General features: G+C 32.9%; 1 protein-coding gene across 1 annotated transcript; it reads left to right on the top strand.

The window, feature by feature from the left end:
• The first annotated feature begins 8,985 nt into the window (after window positions 1-8,985).
• On the top strand, window positions 8,986-15,207 carry LOC149552541 (uncharacterized). Its single transcript, XM_089789800.1, has 4 exons — window positions 8,986-9,156; window positions 12,981-13,095; window positions 13,237-13,351; window positions 13,528-15,207. Exons 1-4 carry the CDS (start codon window positions 9,056-9,058, stop codon window positions 14,310-14,312), a joined length of 1,116 nt encoding a protein of 371 aa, XP_089645926.1. The 5' UTR covers window positions 8,986-9,055; the 3' UTR covers window positions 14,313-15,207.
• Window positions 15,208-22,063: the final 6,856 nt, after the last annotated feature.

Genomic DNA, 22,063 nt, shown 5'->3' with positions numbered 1-22,063 from the left:
TCATAAATAATGGGCTCAGACAACACTACACCGAGTAAGATCGGCTGACTAAAGAACTGAGTGCGCTCGATCAGCTTAAATAGGGAGGGGATTGAGTGAGCTTGAATAATATAGTTACTGAGTGAGTTTGGTCGGCATTAATACCAAATAGTTTGGTAAATACGGGAAGAAATCAATCACCACTATAACTAAGTTGGAGCAGAGAAATTGGTTAATAGGGATATTGAGTTACTTGGTGACTGACCTATAGTCTAGTTTCTTCCACCATTAAAACAAAAAGAAAACAACAAGAACTTGCAACCTTTTTCTTTCACATATACTAAACACAATTTGAAATGGATAGAAAGGAGACAACAATAAGACAAATGACTAGATCCACTAATATGCCTATTTGTTTGCTTTCTATTCAAAAAAATGATTCAAATATTACAAATCTAGGAGCATATGGCTTTAACCAGAATCAAAATACTTTAACCTAAAACTTCTATTTGTAATAAAAAATTACAACATTAGAAGGTTGCATACAATAAAGCCTGGAGCAATCACTACTTCAACAGGATAAACAAAATGAACATACAAAGAAAAAAAGATCAAGACCTATGTTGTTGTAACCTCTGATCTTATTGCTGATTTCTTGAACCTTCCTTCTTCTATCTGAAAGATTTTCTCTCTTCAACTAATCTATATACCCGTATGGAATGAATGAACATTCTTTCCTTTTAGCTTGTCTCAAAAACTTTTCCTCTTATTTTGATGCAAGGTGCTCCCCTTAATACCATAAACTCATAATAGAAACAAAGAAACAACAACAAATGTGAGAACAAAATGTGGACTTCTTATTTGTGCCACAAATGTGGAATTAAAAAATTTCATAAGTACAATATGCTAACCAACATGGGTACCTTCATGATAATAATTTGCAAGACAAGCTACAAACTATCACCCAGAGCTGTCCTAGTCAATGTTTGAGCCTTTCTTAAATAGGCAATTTTATGCTTCCTAGAAAGGTTTTTGACATTAAAACTTAATACCTAAGGCCAATAGACCCTAACAATACATATAGAGTCAACCAAATACACCTTTGACAATTATTGTAGACATTTTAGGTAGCCCAACTTTGAAAGGCCATAACTCAAAAACCGTTGCTCTGATTTGCTATTATAACCACTTTTCAGAAATGTTGGCTCTTGATCTATAGAAGCAGAATGGTGCTAGTGCCCTTCTGTTGAGTTTTCAGACCTCATCTGGGAACTCTAAAGCCTCCAATGGTGAGCCTAGAGATTTTTCTACAAGAAGTTCTCTGAAAATCCATAATAACTTCTCCAATGCTTATGCTTGAGCAATGAGATTTTTTTATGGTAGGCTTACAAATCTAAAATGAACCTTCCTATAGAAAATGAGAACATTTTGAGCTCATATGAAAAATTTACTAAAAATATTAGGTTTCCATAAATAGTAACCACCCTATCTACTAGTCCTTATTAAAATAGAAAAGACTGAAAATAAAATTATTTTGGGTGATGCAAGAGTGCCCTTTCACCTAGGATGCTCCTGCATCAAACACCCAGGGTAATTTGAGAAGTGACCCCACCACATCTCAAGTGTTCAAAGGAAAACCAAGATGGTTAACCTTCTCCTTTGCTAGCCATGATGAATCCTCAACTAGTCTCCCTTTCCATTTGACTAGATATTCCACATAAGTTCTATTTCTAGTACTTTTTCCAACATGATTGTCTAGTATCTCCTCAATCTCCTTTGCAACTGAACTAGCTGTTGAATGCTCCACCGCACTTCTACAACTTCATCACCATCACCTCCTTCATAATACTCTGTCAATTCTAAAATGTTAAATACTTGAGAAATATTCAATTCAATAGGAAACTCCACTTCATATGTATTTCTAGAATCATGACTCTTCACTATCTTCCACGATCCAGACTTCTTCATCTTCAACTTATTATATGTACCCACTAGAAAATGCTCCTTTCTGAAATGAACCATGACTTCATCTCTAATCTAAAATTCCTTATATCTTATTTTCACATTTTCCTTAGCCTTATACTATGTATTCATCTTTATGATGTGCTTCCTCACCTCCTCATGGATGTTCTTCAAATGTTCAACAAAATCTTCCGCTTCAACACTACTTATCTCTCCTTTATCCAAATGCCTCAATTCAGAAGCATTTCTGGAAATACTCCCATATACAATCTAGAATGGTGATTTACTAGTACTCCTATTGCTAGAATTATTATATGCAAATTCTACCTATGGTAAAATCTATCCCATCCTTTTGGTTTATCTCCAACAAGCATCTCGGCAAATTTCCCAAACTGGGATTCACAGCTTCTGTCTGCCCATCAGTTTGTGGATGATGTGATGAACTAAACTTCAAATCTATCTTCAACTTCTTCCACAATGTATGCCAGAAATATCCAACAAATTTGGTATCTCGATCTAAAACTATACTCTTTGGCAGACCATGTAATCTCACCACTTCTTTGAAAAACAACTCTACTACATGAACAACATCACTAGTCTTCTTGCAAGGAATAAAATGTGTCATCTTTGAACACCTATCAACCACCACAAAAATAGAATCATGCTCGCGATGTGTCCTCGATAATACAAGAACAAAATCCATGTTGATATCCTCCCATGGTTTCTTTGGTAAAGGTAATGGTTGATACAATCCTATATTCTGCTTCAATCCTTTCACCATTTGACATACTCTGCAACTTTGTACAAATTTCACCACATCTTGCTGCAACTATGGCCAGTAGTAATTTTTAGCAACCAAAACTATGGTTTTATCTCTTCCAAAATGTCCAACCAATCCTCTACTATGCTTCTCCTTAATGAGATTCTCTCTCATCGAACTTCTAGGAATGCACAGCTAGCTTCCTTTGAACAACATATTATATTGGATCATGAAATCCAACCATTTGTCCTATCAAGTGTAATAGGTTTTGTACAAGCCTTCCATGCTTCACCAAAATTAGGATCATCTAGATACAATGTACTGAGTTCCTTGAACCCAACCACCTCTATCTGCATTTTTGTTAGCAAAATTTGTCTTCTACTAAGAGCATCTGCAACTTTGTTAGACTTCCGCACTCCTATGTTTCAAAACAAATGTATAACTTTGCAAAAAATCAACCCACTTTAAATGCCTTTGGTTCAATTTTCCTTGACTATTTAAATATTGCAAAGCTTGATTATCAGTATACAAAAAAACTCCTTAGGAAGAAGATAGTGTCTTCAGTTCTTCAATGCTTGAACTATAGCATAAAATTTATGACCATAAATAGAATATTTTATTTTTGCATCATTCAACTTCTCACTAAAATAAGCAAAAAGTCTACCTTCTTGGGCCATAATAGCTCCTCTTGTAGTACCTCTAGCATCACAGCCTACTTGAAACACCTTTTTAAAATCGGGAAGTACTAAAACAAGTTGCTCAGTAATTTTTTGTTTCAACAAATTAAAACTCTTATCTACTCCTACAGTCCACTGAAACTCTTTCTTATCCCCTCTCATTGTTTCAGTCAAGGGTCCACAAGTATTGCTTAAACTTCTTATAAAATTTCTATAAAATATAGCTAGTCCATGAAAAGATCTTACCTTTATCACACTCCTTGGAGTAGGCCATTCAAGGATAGCCTTCACTTTCTCTGGATCCATTTTTAGACCTTCTCCTGAGACGACAAATCCCAAGTACACCAACTCTTTCTTTACAAATATGCACTTCTTTAGGTTTATCAACAACTTTTCTTCCCTCAACTTATCAAACATCTTGCAAATATGAATCAAATGCTCCTCTAATGTCTTACTAAAGATCAATATATCATCTAGGTAAACAATGACAAACTTACCTAGAAACTCTTTCAGTACCTCATTCATGAGCCTCATGAAAGTGCTTGGTGCATTGGTTAGCCCAAAAGGCATGACTAACCACTCATATAGTCCTTCCCTTATCTTGAAAGTAGTCTTCCACTCATCACCTTCTCTAATACAAATCTAATGGTACCCACTCTTTAGATCTATCTTTGTGAAATACTTAGCTCCACTCAAATAGTCCATAATATCATCTAGCCTTGGCAATAGAAATCTATACTTTATTGTGATCTTATTGATAGTGCAAGAAACTGTGCACATCCTCCATTCTCTATTCTTATTTGGTGCTAATACTACTGGTGCAACACATGGACTTAGACTCTCTCAAATCAACCTCTTCTGTAACAACTCATGAACTTACGTGTTCAACTCTTCACTTTCCGTCGGTGTCATTCTATGCGTTGCCTTGTTTGGCAAACTGGCTCATAGAACCAGATCCATCTGGTGACTAATCTTCCTCATTGAGTGCAATCCATTAGGTACATTATCTAATACAAGTAGAAGCTCTTCAAGTAGAAGCTCTTTGTATGTAATCTCTTGTAAGGAAGTTCAAGAAATGGAAGTTCTTGCGTTGTAAGCTCTTCAAATGTAATCTCTTCTAATGGATTTCAAGTATTAATGAATGCTTTATGAAGCATTTTTGTCATCTCTCTATCTCCATATTGTTGCATATTTGGTTGTGAGTTGGTAAGGGTGGTGTTGGCCCTTCATCAGATTGGTAAGGGTGGTGTTGGCCCTTCATCAGTGGTATCAGAGCATACCTTTGTTAGTGGTAGGAGAGCGTACCTTCATCACTAACTCCTACAAATGAAGAAAATATATGAAATAAAATCCAAAAATAATGATAATATCATAATGAGAAAATGCATTCAACATCACCATGACTCTCTCTTTCTTCTCTCTTATTTGTGTTGTTGGTCGCACATTTTCTCTTTGTATTGATAGCACAAAGAGTCAAGAAATACAATAAACCAAATTACAAAGAACGAACTTCATTTTATTGATCAATTCAAATCAAATGAGACTAATTGGAAATAAGAGGACATGATTATTTAAAATTGAATTGATTAAAGAAAAATGACTTTAAAGATCTATTGGTAGATGATTGGGTGCATGATAGAAATAACTAATGAGTTAGTAGATCTCATTGATAGATGACTAGATTGAAGGAATAGAATACTAAATAGATTGAATAGTAAGTGGATTGATTGGGGAGATGACCAAATAGATTGAATAGTTAGATTGGAAGTCATTGACAATTTTTGAAGGTAAGATAGGAATAATAAATAGCATTAAATAATTGAAAATTTATTTAGTTGTGCACATATGGAATAAATAAAAATAATTATTATATTATTTGTTTAAGAAGAATATTCCTTTTTGGAAAGGGATAATAATTAAACAAATCAAATAATTTATTTAATTATTAGAAGAATTTTTACTGAATTGATTAATTAGAATAATTATTTGGTCATAATGGTTGAAGAATTAGGAAGAAGATTCTATTAAATAATGAGCTATCATTTATTGAAAATTTAAAAATAAGAATTACTCAAATAGAAAAAATTGTTTGATTAATATAATTAGAAGAAAAAATAGATAGATTAAAAGAAGGGTTGGTAAAAGCCAATTTGTGTAGGAATATAAGGGGGGATTAGGGCATGGATGTGTAAGTTTTTATGTATGGGGGTTCTTTGATGTAGTGAGTTACTGTTGAAAGTTTAGCAATTTTTGGATTAAGTAGAGGTGGCATATAGACCACATTTTACAATGTCTACGAGCATTTGATTTTACTTATCTTATTAGTAAAATATAATATTTTACAAAGAAAAAATATTATTAGATAAGTTAAATAATTTCAAACTATTTAATTAGAAAAAAAAAGGGAAAACGATGATTTTTGAATTTTGAATTAGAAGAATGACTCAGATTAGTTAGATAATAGAGATTATTTAACTAACAAGGAAGAATCTAGTAAAATATTTCTCACTGGCGATGGGACAATCGTAAAAATCTGTACACAAAAGTAAAGATTAGAATTTTAAATTTAACACTTTTTAAAAGGCTCACACTTGCATTGGCTACAACTTGGGGAATTTTGGTAAGAAATGGTTGTTGGATGCCCCAATCTCACCAATGCAAGGCCTCAAAAAGTGAGATGTGAGTGACTATACTTTCGATGTTAGGTCTAGCCCTAATTTAAGCACAATAGTTAAATTGCAAAATTAATTATTAAATTATATGTTAGGATATGGCCTAAATAGACTTGAAATGATCTAAGAAAAAGAATACTAAATTAGGTGCCTAATAAAGTACAAATTTGCAAAGGATTATTTTAACTATGTACACCACCAATAGAGCCCTGTTAACAAAGTTCTACTCATGAATATATACATGATGGATATATTGGTCAAATTATTTGAAACACAATATATGCAATGATTAAGACACAACTCCAAAATTATCCTAAGTAAAACTCATTGGAATAGCAATCACTTGAAATCCAAAGAGAAATGTATTATTGAGATAAGCCAATACCCATAAGTGGGGCATTGTATTTTAATTGTAAGCATGGATGAGGTTTTATAAAACTTGAGGTACACAAATAAGGACAAAAATTAACATTTGGAACATATTTCTTCTTTCAAAAGTTTTTCTTTGCAAAAGGCATTACCTAATTAAAGGGGTTATAAGAATTCTTATGTCCTTAGAAAAATTTCCTTTCCTCGTGCAAATCCACCACCATAATGTTTGTTGTTATTGTCATGGATATTATAAAACGTTATACATTTTTGTAAATAGATGATGCAATCATAAATGTATGATCTAATTAAAAATGACCCAATCATGTAGCTTAACACAAACACCCACAAATATCATATAACAAACTTCACATCCTCCATTTTCCAACGTCATATAAAAACTATCCTTGAGATGCTAAGTTTTATTGATTTGAAATCTAAATATGCTTATTATATACTTTATTAGGAGATAACATACCATCTGAGAAAAGACTTGTGTTTTAAATTGCAATTGCAAGTAAACACAAAGAGTGGAAGAATGGATGAATGGAAGATGCTAATAATGTCCACAAGACTAAACAAAAAAGACTAAACAAACTATGTAGTCGAGAAAGAAAGCACCCTTAGCTCATCTCCGTACTCTTTTCCATATCATAAATCCTACGATTGATTTTAGAAGGAATATGTTTGTCTGAATAATCCTTTCTTCTTTAAACAGATGATGCTATCAGCTTTTAAGCCCTCTTTGTACTGAGTACATATATCCTCATATGGTATGCATTCCATGGTGAAGTGTTGCTTCATTTTTATAACTTCCTTATTGCATAATATATACAAGTTCATATTGGTTCATAGTTAAGATGATATCATCATGTCATCAATTGTGTGACAGACAACCTCACGACTAAGATGATGTGATCATGTCCTTAAACTTTGCACACAAGCATGCTTGAGTTGGATTTGTCCTAGGATGGGCGACTTCACGGGAAGTCTTGGTGCTTTGCTCTGCGAGCATCACCTAGATGCAATGAGAAACTACACAGTTGAATTTGATAACAATACGGGAACCTCACTTCTCTTTCAATGGAAACCACTAAATATGTTTAGCGATGTCTATACAGAAAAAAAATTGCACTCGATTTGACAATTTATGTAATTTATTAATTAATTTTAAAACCACAAAACCATTATCTGTGATTTTAAAATTAATTCATTAATTGTATAAACTGTCAAATCGGGTGCATATATTCGACTGTTTAGCCAAGGGCAATATGTTTTTCCCTATGTTTCTTTATTGAGAAAATTCTTTGACCTCATGGTGTCAAAGTCATGCACTAAACAAAACTAATCCTCATAGACTCATTCATAACCATTCAACTTCACTAACCAAGAGCCTATTGACCATTATGAATTTTTCAATCACATAAATGTTTTATTACTTCTTTACTAGGGGAGAGGACCCAGTACTTGAACACCCTAACTTTGCGCTTATCAAAACCCTACGTAAAATTTTCAAATCGCTCTTAGTTTTTTACAATAGCTTACTTGGCGAGTCGCCTACTTATAACTAAGGTTTCAAGTCCACGTCACCTGTTATGATGCCACATCAGTATGCTTTTTGCCAAATTGTCCAAAACAGCCCAAAAAAAAAGTGAGACCAATGGTCATGCATAAAAGGTACCCATAGTTGAATAGCTGATGTGGCATCACATCATTAGTTAATTTTTATAATTAAAGGTACATTTTATTTAATTTTACGTAGTTAGCATTGTACTAACAACTTTAAAGTCACAAGTATTGGTACAATGTTGTCAAAAAAAATTGGACATTAAATCAATAAGTGTAGGTATCAAGTGAACAACTCCATTCACAACTATTAGAATGCATTCAAGTACCGGATCCTCTCCCCTATACGAAATCATATTTATGAATAATATTCTAATATTAATTGAATAAAAACCATTCCTATTGGATATAAACTATCCACAAATCTCTTCCCTATAAAGCATATGTGAACTTTAAAAAAACCATATTATATTCTCAAGTACAATACGACCCTATGGAGTTTGAAAAAAGATCATGGGTGGTGCAATATTTTAAGTAACAACTTCCATCGATATGTGTACCAACAAAACAAAGTAGCCAAATGAATGAGGAGTAGATTAAAAAAGTTAAAGCGCATGAAGTGTGAAGGACAAAGCTGACATCCGTGCATGTTAAAACCCCACCTTTCCCTTCATCGTAGCGCTATGTTCCTGATGAGGGGGAAACCATCAAGTCCAAGAAGGAATGATGAGTAATGAAATCCGTGCAGGCCATGCGTACACTTGTCAAAGCTTACTTCAATGTCACTGGCGAGCACTACGAGTAGGCCGACAAATGGAGCCTAATGCCTGGCTCCTCCTCCTCGCTCTCCCCACCCACTCTCTTCGTAAAACACATCTTTTGTCTCTTCCAATCTGCGACTCACAAGTGTCTCGCAACGCCCAATTCCCACTTCCCCCCAACTCACAATAATGTGCTCGATTTTCCCGCCTTTCCATTCATGACCCAATGGGGAGGATTATTTCGGATTTGCAGACTCACTCTTTGCTGAGAAGCTTTCAATTCCTGAGGATACCTCGTGTTTGCTGAGGATGCCGAGACCCGGAGGCAGACCATATGAATGTATTCGCAGAGCATGGCATGGCGATGACCACCTCACCCTCAGAGGCACCTTGATTCAGGAGATTTTCAGGTTTTTTCCCTTTCCTTTTTCCCTTAAATCCCACCAAATAGATTTTTGCCCTCAACCTCTGGGCCTTATCTTTTACTTCTAAGTTGAGCTCTGGAGATGGCGCTTTTGATGCCAGTCTTGTCTTAAGAGTTTTTGTTGCTATGGCATTCATAATATCAGTTGCACATCTTTACTTGTAATTTGAGCTTTAATGGCGGTGCATTTAGTGTCTGCTCATGATTCCTAGCTTTCTTTTATACATTGTTAGGGGTGTTTGTTGAAGTATGATATTGGTTTGAGATGGGACTTGAGACTGTTTAAACATCACATACTAAGAATTGATTCTTTAAGTTAAAATGTTAAAGATTCATTCTTTTCAAGTTTAATTTAATTTATTGCTCCATATGTAATGTTTAAGAATGATCATGTGTAATTCACCCGCCTGTTATAATATTATCATCAGATCTTGTCACTGAAGATTTTATTGGTCTGAAATGAGATTTGAGGTGTAGAATACCTATGTCGGATATAGTTAATTGCACCTTGGCTTGGTCGACATTTCAAGGATTTGAATGAGTGACAAACTGTCACTGAAACAAGTGGTTGATGGTCTTAGCTCTTGCTCAATGGTTAATAACTGTGTGATAGACTTGTGATGACAAGGGTTTGTCATCGGAGCAGTATTTTAGAACTATATTTAGGTTAGTAAGGTTGATTTTTAAGAAAAGTTAATTAGAGCAGGAGTATGTTAATAACATGTTAAAATTTAGTGATAAAAAAGGGGTTAAAATTTAGGTATAATATAATCTAAGATGTAAACATTATATTAACATACACAATTTTCTAAATAAATTTTAGAGACATAATGTTTTTGAAATATTTTTTAGTTTATAATATTAATGTTAAGTTTTTGAATTTTATTTTGTAAATTTTTTTTATCAATAATTTAAATCAGATGAAGAAAATTACAGAAGACAAAAATACAATCGGCTTGAAAACTTAAGACTTAAATGTGTCTGTATAAAATTAATACTAACATGATCAAATCTTTAAAAAGTTCAACTAATTAAGAACTAGATTTCTACCATCTATCAAACTTCTGAGTTTGATTGCATGAACAATTTTTTTAACCAATGTTTTAAATCACTCTATAATCCATCATAACAAAGTGAGTTGCAAATAGCAAGAAAGCATAAATTACAAACCAAGACTCACCCACTAGGGGTGAGATAACTAGTGTTATCCGAAGTTCCACCCTTTAATACACACATTTCAAAAATAGAAATGGTTAAGAGGAGTGATGGGAACTCCAATGAAGCATTTTGAAAACTCAATTACAAATAACAAGAGTTTTGAAAACCTTTAACAACCTTTGACCATACCTAGGATGATTGGGCCCTACAGTTCGAGGAAATCGATATGTAATTAATAATATCAAATCTAAAGCATATGATAAAAATATCAAATTGTGTATTCAGATTGTAAGTTGCATATAGATTGGCCCTAGTCAATACAGTTATGTCCGAGTAATAATCATCTCTTTTTCGTTCTGTTTTTAGAAATGTGAACATATATATCTTAATTCTACAAGTTTTGGATGAAAGCCTGCAGATTGAGAATGTAAATATAAGCAATATTCAACTTTCTCAGACCAAATCTTATGAGCAGCAACATACTATCTTTGTTTTCATTTTGACTTTGAAGTTTGAAACTTTGAGTCTTTTGATATTATATAATGTAGATGCACAATGATAATTGAATCTTTATATATAAGTCTTTAACTTTTCATTTTGTTGAAACTTTCAGCATTTGTGCATTTTAATATATAATATGATACTTTTCATTGTTTCAATAAATTATTTCCATGAATGTATAAAATGGAAATTTGAACTCTCATTTGATTCATTTAATGCTATGTTCTATGATAATATATATCATTGATTTTAAATCTATAAATGTTTTTATGTTTTTATGATGAATGTTACAATATCATATTATTTATGATTATATTTAAAATTTCAGATTGGTTGTCTCATACTGTGCCCATGCCTTAAGAAGAAAAAGTTCTTAGAAATCAATTTCTCCATTCTAAAAATTCAAGATTGTATAGAAGATAACAGAAAATCCAGACACAAAACAAGTTGAAAAGGAAGCTTTGAATTAAAAAACACTTTCAACCAGAAAAGAGTTAAAAAAATAAACAAATGTATAAAAATAAAAACATAAATATAAATAAATAGAAAGGATTCTATATATAAATGCATGTAAATATGCATAAGAAACTATGTGAGTATTTCACATAACAGGCATACAAACATTACTGAACTAATATACAATCATTTTTAAAAGTGTGTGCTTTGGTAAACTAAAGCTCATTTTCTTTGCAAACATATGTTTGTAAAATATAAATTTTAAAGTAGTTTCCCCCGTTGCCTTTGTGGCTATGTCCTGCAAGGTTGTCAATGAGATTCATTGTCCAACAACAAGAAAAAAGAAAGAATAAATTACAAAAGTGAGTTGCCAAAAAGAAAGAATAAATCACCCTACAATCCATCATAACAAAGTGAGTTGCAAAATAGAAAGAAAGCATAAATTACAAACCAAGACTCACCCACTAGGGGTGAGATAACTAGTGTTATCCGAAATTCCACCCTTTAATGCACACATTTCAAAAATAGAAATGGTTATGAGGAGTGATGGGAACTCCAATGAAGCATTTTGAAAACTCAATTACAAACAAGAGTTTTGAAAACCTTTAACAACTGTTGACCATCCCTAGATTGGGCCCTATAGTTCAAGGAAATCTATATGTAATTAATAACATCAAATCTAAAGTATGATAAAAATATCAAATTGTGTATTCAGATTGCAAGTTGCATATAGATTGGCCCTAGTCAATACAATTATGTCCGAGTAATAATCATCTTTTTTTCTTTTTCTTTTTAGAAATGTTAACATATTTATCTTTGAATTCTATGAGTTTTTGATGAAAGCCTGCAGATTGAGAATGTAAATCTAAGCAATATTCAGCTTTCTCAGACCAAATCTTATGAGCAGCAACATACTATCTTTGCTTTTATTTTGATTTTGAAGTTTGAAACTTTGAGTCTTTTGATATTATATAATGTAGATGCACAATGATAATTGAATCTTTATATATAAGTCTTTAACTTTTCATTTTGTTGAAACTTTCAACATTTGTGCATTTTAATATATAATATGATACTTTTCATTGTTTCAATAAATTATTTTCATGAATGTATAAAATGGAAGTTTGAACTCTCATTTGATTCATTTAATGCTATGTTTATGATAATACATATCATTGATTTTAAATTTATAAATGTTTTTATGTTTTTATGATGAATGTTACAATGTCATATTATTTATGATTATATTTAAAATTTCAGATTGGTTGTCTCATACTGTGCCTGTGCCTTAAGAAGAAAAAGTCCTTAGAAATCAGTTTCTCCATTCTAAAAACTCAAGATTATATAGAAGATAACAGAAAATCCAGACACAAAACAAGTTGAAAAGGAAGCTTTGAATTAAAAAATACTTTCAACCAGAAAATAGTTAAAAAATAAACAAATTTATAAAAATAAAAACATAATGATAAATAAATAAAAAGAATTCTATGTATAAATGCATGTAAATATGAATAAGAAACTGTGTGAGTATTTCACATAACAGGCATACAAACATTACTGAACTGATATACAATCATTTTTAAAGGTGCGTGCTTTGGTAAACTAAAGCTCATTTTCTTTGCAAACATATGCTTACTTGTAAAATATAAATTTTAAAGTAGTTTCCCCCGTTGTCTTTGTGGCTATGTCCTGCAGGGTTGTCAATGAGATTCATTGTCCAACAACAAGGAAAAAGAAAGAATGGCAAGAGAAGTTGCCTATGGTGGTTCTAAGGGCTGAGGATATTCTCTACTCCAAAGCAAATTCAGAGGTACATATGTAACCGTTTCAATTTAGAATATAGCCTCTTCGTAACGATGCTATATTAAAGTAAATACAAATTGTTATGCTTCGTTTTCAATATGATCAATAAGTAAATACAATTTGTTATGGAAGCATGTTATTTTGGCAGGCAGAATACATGGACCTTAAAACTTTACGCTCGCGTCTAAATGATTCCATAAACACAATGATAAGGAGAGATGTTAGTACTGAAGGTGGTCAATATTTGGAACCCTGCGTGGAAGGTTAGTAGTGCCGTTGGAAGTCTAGATTATTTAACATTATTATTAAGTGAAATTAGTTATTATTAAGTGTTAAAGTTTTATCTTTCAAATAAGAGATTCATAATTTATCTTTGTAGGCTCTTGTTTATTAATTTCCATTTCTGTATCAGTCTGTTGAAATGCTTTATTGCTTGCAGCGGCTTTATCACTAGGATGCCTGCCTAAAAAGGGCAGCCGAGCTCAAAGGCATAGTTCGCGTTCCTCTGAAGGTGGCAATCAGAAACCAACAATGGCTTTCTCAACACCTGCCATGGGCAACTCTAATAATCACAGAAGTTATTGTTCTGAGGACAAAAGTAGGCTACAAAGGAATGGTGTTCATAATCTTCGTGCAATAACTCCTCCATACCATTTCCTAGATTCTCAACACTATATTTTGACCCCTATTCCTGCCCCTCTTGTCCTCTGTTCTCCTTCTACTAGTGTTGTCAATGTTCCTTCCACAATTGAGTCATACCTCTTCAACCCAACTCCACATAACACAAATCACACTGAGACATTGCTGAATTTCAACCAACAATCTACTCCACCCATTTGTATGCCCCTCTGCTGTCCCCAACATTCTACTTCTACAATTACAAGAGGCATTCCTTCATCATATATGATGAATATTGCTTCAGTTGCTCCAATATCCCCTGGTGAAGGCACATCAATCTCTGCTATATCTGGTCCTTGTTTTGTCCATCCAGATTTTGATTCACAAAATCAAGCCCCTCATTTCAGCTCACAGACAAGATGCCTCCCACAAACAGGCCCCCTCACCTTGAATGAACAACAAAAACCCAATATGCATCCTCCAAGCAGACACCTCCAAACTGTAAGAGGGCATACACCTACAGAAGGAATGTGTTCAGCACAAGGAGTGAATAATATCCATGATCTGCAATTACGTCTCGGACCTCCTGGAAACAGTCATCCTTAAACATCACACAAATTAAGTTTGGAAAAAGTTAGTCAACTTTGACTATTTAGCACTTTTAACCTAGAAATCAAGCCTTAATGTGTGATGTTTAGACCATTCACCTTAAAACAGAAACAATTTCTCCACCATTGCTGCAACTATGTGTTCCACCAATGTGTGGATCCAGAGAGCAATCTAAAACACCACTAAACAAGAAAAATCATAGGAAGTGACAAATTTAGTAATTTGACCATTCTTAAACATCACATACTAAAGAAAAATTAAGCTTACAAAAAGTAAGTCAACTTTAACTATTTAACACTTTTACTCTAAAAAGAAACGTTAGTATCTGATCTTTAAGCCTTCCCATCCAACTCTGCTGAGAAAGGGAGTTCAATTAGAGGAGTCGTACAACAAGTAAAGGTCAACCGCCTTGAGCCAAGCAATTTTGAAATGGTCTGATAGAGAACTTCTTTCAAGTGGCAAGTGGACATACGTACACTGGATTGTTATGCATACGTAAGAAATGGTAAAACCAGCTGTACCTTCTCTGTAAATACTTAAAAAGGGTGATATTACAGTCCAATATTTGTGAGATCCTGAGTTCAGCTACTCCTAAAAATATTATATATATTGGCAGATAAGCTATTGACATTAGTTCGCATTGATAAGTTCTCTGGTCCTGAGCTCTTAACAGTCTTTATGAGTTTGGCAGGTTATTATGTAGATTCTCCCAAAGCGGCTTACAGATTTGACGCTTCAGGCTGCTGGGGTGTTTTCTGTTTTTAGTCATTGATTAACATTTCAACTTTTATCAATGTATAATTCATTTACAGTTTAAGGCATTGAAACTGTGCAACTGTTGGAAAATCTGTACTATTTTTACCATTGCATGATATATGATAATATTAATTTCAGTGTACCTTAATTTTTTTTAAAAGTTTATAAGGGTACAATTACTATAGAAGAGAATATTATTAATTTCGGTAATATTTAGTTTTTTTTTTTAATAGCAGGGTAGAATGTAATGTTATTAATATTATAGATGTATGTGAGATTATTATTTTCATATAAACATATTATATAGTTTCATGATTTTTTTTTATGTAATATATCTAATTATAATATTAGTTTAGTATATGTTTTTTATCAATATAATGTAGTTTCTTAATCCATCTTCTAAAAACACGCAGAAGAAAATGAATTATGGACCTAGCTCTGAGAAAAGGTTATACGACAAAATGAAACCAACCAATTAAATTGGTGGAAAATAATGTTTAGTATATATAAATTCATAAATAAATTAATAAACTTTATAAATCTTTCAAGTATGAAAAAATAGTTGTTGGTGATAGGTGAAAAATAATTCAATTTTCAGAACAAGTGAATGCAATAGTACATTACATATGACAAGTACAATAATATTTATTTAAGTCAAGGTGTGAGCATATTTAAATATAAAAGACTAGAATGTGAACACTTGTATATTACCAATAAAATAGAAGAATATGATGGTTTGACAATTTTGTCTATGTGTTTGGACATATTGCTTGTAAGGTTACAAATAATTTGTAATATAATTTACTATATTTTTAAATGTAAGTTTTAGTTGCTATTAATAACATCATCTTGTCTCTTATAAAATATGAGAAGAATGGTAAATGTTTATTCTTTTAGTCTTTGACTCAGTTTCATAGATTCCAATGTACAAATGATATATATAGAATATATTTAAAATAATTACTCACAAGGTACTTGTGAACACAAATTCAGAGTTTTTTTAAAATTTAACATTCACGTTATATTTGATGTATATTTCTTATGTTGAGCCAAAGTAAAAGTACAAAGAGTCGTAACTAGAATAACTACCTACAAGATAATTACATTACACTTGAAAATATATTAATGAATCAAACTGTCATAAGTACTATAGACAACTATGACAACATCCTCTAATAATAACACATATATGTCATGGATCAGATTGGTGCATATATTAGAGGATCAAGTCATAAAAGCACTTTGAACTAAAATGACTTAAATATATGATAGATTTATGCATAAAACTAGTACTTCCATTTGAGTGAAATGTAGAAGTTATGCCCATAGAAAACCATATATAAGTAGTGGACTTGTGAAGTAAGTTGCTATGAAAAAATCAAGAGTGATTTAAAATTTGTTCTAGTTTTGTTGTTTATTTAATTAATTCCATTAGTGTGGGGACACAAGTAGCTCAAAGAACTATGTGAAAATGTGATCAAAGGCAGATTGACATATAACAAAATTGAGAGGGTAGGGGTCTAATTTCTTTTTCCCTCAAACCCATTCAACTCCTTTGAATGGACTCAATGCTCCTATCGAGAAATGGGTTTAAAATGGTATTAAAAGGACATAGGTTGACCATAAATTTTCATCCTCAAATTTCAAATTGATCCACTCTTCTTTAATAAGTGGGTTTAGGGTTGGGACCCTAGCTATGTCCAAATGAAGATCATCACAATGGCAGGATCAAAGAAAGTTCAAATGTAAACAAATGGGTGAAAATCCTCTTCTCCACAATCATGTTGAGGTATCAAATAATAATATTTGTAGGAATGGAAAACTTTGGGTGATACCCACCCAAATTTTGTCGATGGCTATAGGGGTTGATGTGGTCCCTCTTAGATCAAGATCTGGGAGTAATAATCTCTTAGCCCCCCAATTGAACGAAAAAAGAAAAAACCCTAATGACATTAAAGGGAAAATCACTTATAAGAGAGATATTCAAAACCCTCCTCTGGAGAACCCTAGGGAGGAGTATCAAACCATCATCATCAACAACCTGCACTTGGAGTAATTATGGAAAACTTGTAATTTATGGGGCATCTTTGCAAAATGGTGTGGCTCTAATCCCAACCCATCCTACTTCCTTGAGAGCAAGGATTCGATCTTGAAGCATTAGGTAAGTATCACTAACCTTCTTAATAATACATTATTTCTAGATTGTAAGTCATTAGAATTAAAAGACAAATTACTAGTTGGAAAACCATGTTTCCTTTTGGGTCAAAATTTTAAATTCATGGAATGGAACCCTAATTTCAACCTAGAAACTATTAACAATCAAATGATTCCCAAATGGGTATCGTTTAAATTTTTTTCCTATGGAACTCCTTAATGTGAAATTCCTAAAACAAATTAGAGATTCACTAGGTAGATTTTGGGGGTGTCTAAGTGACTTTGCCTCTTCATCAAATGTAAAGATAAGTGAAACCACTTGGAATCCCACCCAAATTATAACTAATCAATCCATATATTACCGTAACATGATAATATTCTGTGTATGGAAGTTTGCAATGGCTCCCATCGATGAAAATCCCATTCATAGATATGGAAACAATTAACTTCTTTGAGCAGTGCTAGAATAAGGAAGGGTATCCATCTCCTTGGGAAACCTCTATCGATAAACAATCCCAAGTGGATAATGTTAAGGACACAACATCTCGTCATCTTCTTTCGATCTTTCTAACCTCTCTATTAGATTAGTGATCTCAATGCATCTCTCTGAATTTCACTTAATTCAAGGTAAGGCTTTACTATTTTGGATGGATCATCTTCCCCTATAGGAGATATGGTAGACAATAACCTTAAGCTACTAAAGGAGGAGATGGATAAGGACATTAGTCTTCAAGAAATTAACTATAATGAAAATTTGGAAGCTTCTCTTGAAGGCCCTTTTATCTCCCATCCTATGAGATTAAGGTATATTATCATATATCCTCCAAGTTTTATGGAGCAGGAAGCTCCATCCCAAGGTACAAAATCTTCCTTATCCTCCAGATTGAGTGAACATGAAAAGGATAATGTTTTTGACAAGCTCACTGAACAACTTATTAATATGTGTACTAAGGAGGTAGTCCTTGAAGGCTTAACTATAGAAAAAAGAAATTTTTTATTAATGAACTCCTAGCTTTAGGAGGCGAAAGCTATACATATGAAGATCTCAGGAATGATCTCTCGAGAATGGAACAAGAGGATAACCTAAACATAATGGAATAATTCTAGGAACAAAGGTCTTCTCCTAATCTATACAAGATTTCAAAAAAGAGAGGAAGAAAATCTTTGAATGAATTGAGGTCTCGGGATGCTAAAGCTAATGGTCAAACTAAATTAACTACTCTTTTGATGTAGAGAAGGGGGAGGTCCTTCACATGGCCAAATCAAGGTCATTACCTGGTGTTAGGGGCCTAGATGCCCCTAACAAGAAACACTTAGTTAAGTGTTGCATCTATAACTACAAACCTGGTGTTCTAATAATCCAAGAAACTAAATCAATCAAGATAAGATAAGTTCTTTTGGAATGAAATTAGGCCCTAGGAAAATTTATAGGGGCTTGACTATAGGAGCCTTAGGGAGTCTAGTTGTAATTTGGAACCCTTAGCTTATTGACCTAGATATAGATAAAATTAAAAGCCATTGGATGAGGGTCCTTATAAAATTTCATAATATGCAATTCTCTTTATTTGACATTTATGAGTGAATCCAGATAGTTGACAGAAGGAACCTATTAGCCCTAGTTTTTACTCCCCATTATTTCAAAAGAAATCTAAAATATTCCTAAAAAATATAACGATTGTATCCTTTATCAGGGTGGGAGATCAAAATTAAACCTAAATACTAAAGTGAAATATTTTTCAAAACTCTAGTAATAATCTACAATTTTATTTGGTAAGGTTTAATTTTTTGTTAATTTTGAAATCTTTCATGAAATGGGGTTTTTTCCCCCTAACTTGTGTCTCTTCTCAACCAGTGGTTTTGTTGTGGTTAACCCGTGTCCCATAAATTTCCCATTCTTAACACTCGTGGTGAGTTATTATTATAACAATCAATCTCCTTGAAAATCTAAGATGTCACATTCTCGTAGTTTAAAGATGAAATGTTTTTAACCAAAGTAGGAAAGTGAGGAGTTGACACCTATCCTGTGGGACCAAAGAAATGTAGGAATCAATAGTTTAAAAAAAGCCCTAGGATCTTGCCAAGATCGATGATTCACGTGTTCTCACAAAATAAAGATGTTCAAACTTTACCTAAAGTGACATAGCAAGAATTTAATGCATGTACAGTATAGGCCCATAAGGGATTTCTTCAAAGTGCTTTGATATTGTGTGTTAGCTATCATGTTATGATTGGCTCTTAAGTCAAACTACACTTTTCTCTCTATTATTTCTAGATCATGGATTTAAATCACAATCAATGACTATTGCATCATCACAAAATGGAAGTGATCGGTGTTTAAAGAAAGAAAGAATGTGAGGTAACATCACGTGTCCCCATAGGTCCCCAAACGATTGGAATAACATGCAAGTTTTACAAACGTTGATTAAAGTAGATCAACGATCCTCATATTATCTCATAGTGAAGGTTTAAAAGGTGCAAAAATATGTGAAATTGACAAGTGTCCCACTGGGCCCCTATTACATTAACAAGTCAAGAAAATTGATGCTTTTCTTAGTCATCAAATTGAAAGAAGATCTATGATTCTCACATCCTCGCAAAGAAAAGTTGTTCAAGGTTTAAGGAAAGAGAGAATATGAGGTAGTGTCACGTGTCCTTGTGGGACATCCTATTACTAAATCAATGAGAAAATATTCTAATCGTCTAGTATCAGAGGATCTATGGTTCTCACTTTCTCACAAAAGTAAAATAAAGGTTGTTTAATCAAAGAGAGAATCTGAGAATATGACATGTATCTCAGTGGGCCCATTTCCTAAGAAGAATGTAAAGAAAACATGGATATTTTAACAATCATCAGATGCAAGGTGATCAAGAGTTGTTGTGATGTCACAAAATGAAAGTGTTTAGGTTTTAACCAAAGCAACAAAGTAAGAACTTGACACATTTTCCACTAGGTAAAAGGTGACATAGTTCCAAATTTGAATCATATCCATTGGATTTTGCCTAGATCAATGACTAGTTTTCAACTTCTTTGCCTACCATGCAAAATTTAACTATTGAAGCATTAATGGTGCTTCAAAAAAACTTCATGTGAATGAATTTTTCTTAAAATCTATAATTCATCCCATGATCTGGTACAAAGAAAAACAAATTTGAATAAGAGTATACATAACTCAAGTTTTCAACCTCCATTTTGTAAAGTTTGGTGAACAAATTGCCTTGTTGGATCATAAGATTTGTGAGTAAGTGTCATGACATTATTGGGATTAGTTTTTAATTTTCAAAAAATTATCTGAATTAAAATGATGCCTCCTTGAAGAGATTTTTCTAGAAAGAAGTATTACTAGCATAGAAATGTACATGATGAATTCCTCGAACAATGTCCCCTTTCTATAAATGAGATATAAAAAGGAAAGGAATTGGTCCCTAAAAACCAGCTGAGAATTGATGAGGATTTTTATGACAAAGGAAATTGTTTGAAAGATGCCAAGACATCTATGGGTGGTTTGGAGTTAATTAGGAAGTGGTTTTCATAGAGAAAACATGATACATCATTGAGAAATATTTGGGAGTTTTATATAAGGGAGTTGGTTGTGCCTGATGTTTGCATGGACAAGGAATTATTGACAATGTTGGCGAAGAGATATGATCCTATATTGCAGGCTATAAGGAAGCACACTAGAGACAACCTTTTTAGGGTAACTACTAAGGTAATTAGAGAAATTTTTATGCTAAACCCTAACCTTGCTCTTCATGAAAAGATCAATTTGGATGATCTACAGTCAAGGTATGATTCTTAGAGAATATCTTCGACGAGGACCAATACAAGAACATTTTGCAAAGGTAGGGCATATTACACTTGTGACATCTCACACCCCAAAGACCTTGTTAAAAAAGTATTTCAATCCTAGGACAAAGGCCCTCTATATTTCCCTTTTCAAAAATTGTGGTATGGATGAGCAGGATCACATCCCAGGATCTATAATTTTTATGATGGCTCAAACCCTACAATATGGAATAAGTTCTATTTTTTATTTTTCATCTCATTTAGCTAAAGAGATACACAATGGGTTAACTGGCATCAACAAGGGTAAGGTTGATAAACCCTTTGTTGGTATTCCTTTTTTATGTACATGTACTTATATAGTGGTTTCTCTATCTTTTCTAAAGTTGTGAAGCTAGAAAGAGAGAAGGATGGAGAGAAATTACATGTTCAACTCTAGAGTTCAAATATGACTTGGGAAGTCATAGATGCCACTGTTGTCCAATTTGTTAGGTATTTTGCATCAAAGATGAGGATTTTGTTGAGTGGATACAACCCTTAAATTCCCCAACCCTTATTGGACCTGATCAGGCCTAAAGATCAAGCTAAGTGTTTGAAGGTTAGTCACAATAGGGGGGACATTATTCTTTATTTAGTTTGAACTATATCTAGAGTGTACGGTTTCCAAGGGAAACCTCTTGTGTTGCCATACCAAGTGCCTCTTAAAGTAGGAATTATTGATTTCTTATGGAAGATTGGAGGACTAGAGGAAAGAGAATTGGTAGGTAGATCTAGAGGAACCATCTTTCGAAATTGTATTGTCATTCATAATTTTGTGCTCACCAAAGGAGGATGGAGACATTTGGGTAAGTTTCTTGAGAAGTATCAAATGGCCCAATTCCACCCTTGCTTTGTTGATTTAGAAGGGTTTTATGAAATGTTTAAAGAAAGATCTAAGGAAAAATCGTATGAACATATTTTTTTACTTTCCTAAAGATATAATTAGGAATGAATCCTCTTTATAAGAATATTATGTAAGGAAAGAAAAGTGGAGAGGGTCTTGGAATTTGTTAACATG

Source organism: Cupressus sempervirens, chromosome 6 (genome assembly GCF_028749045.1).
Source record: "Cupressus sempervirens isolate cs-2001-9-10 chromosome 6, ASM2874904v1, whole genome shotgun sequence".
Lineage (NCBI taxonomy): Eukaryota > Viridiplantae > Streptophyta > Pinopsida > Cupressales > Cupressaceae > Cupressus > Cupressus sempervirens.
Note: the sequence above shows the minus strand (reverse complement) of the source record. Positions and strands in the feature narration are given on the sequence as shown.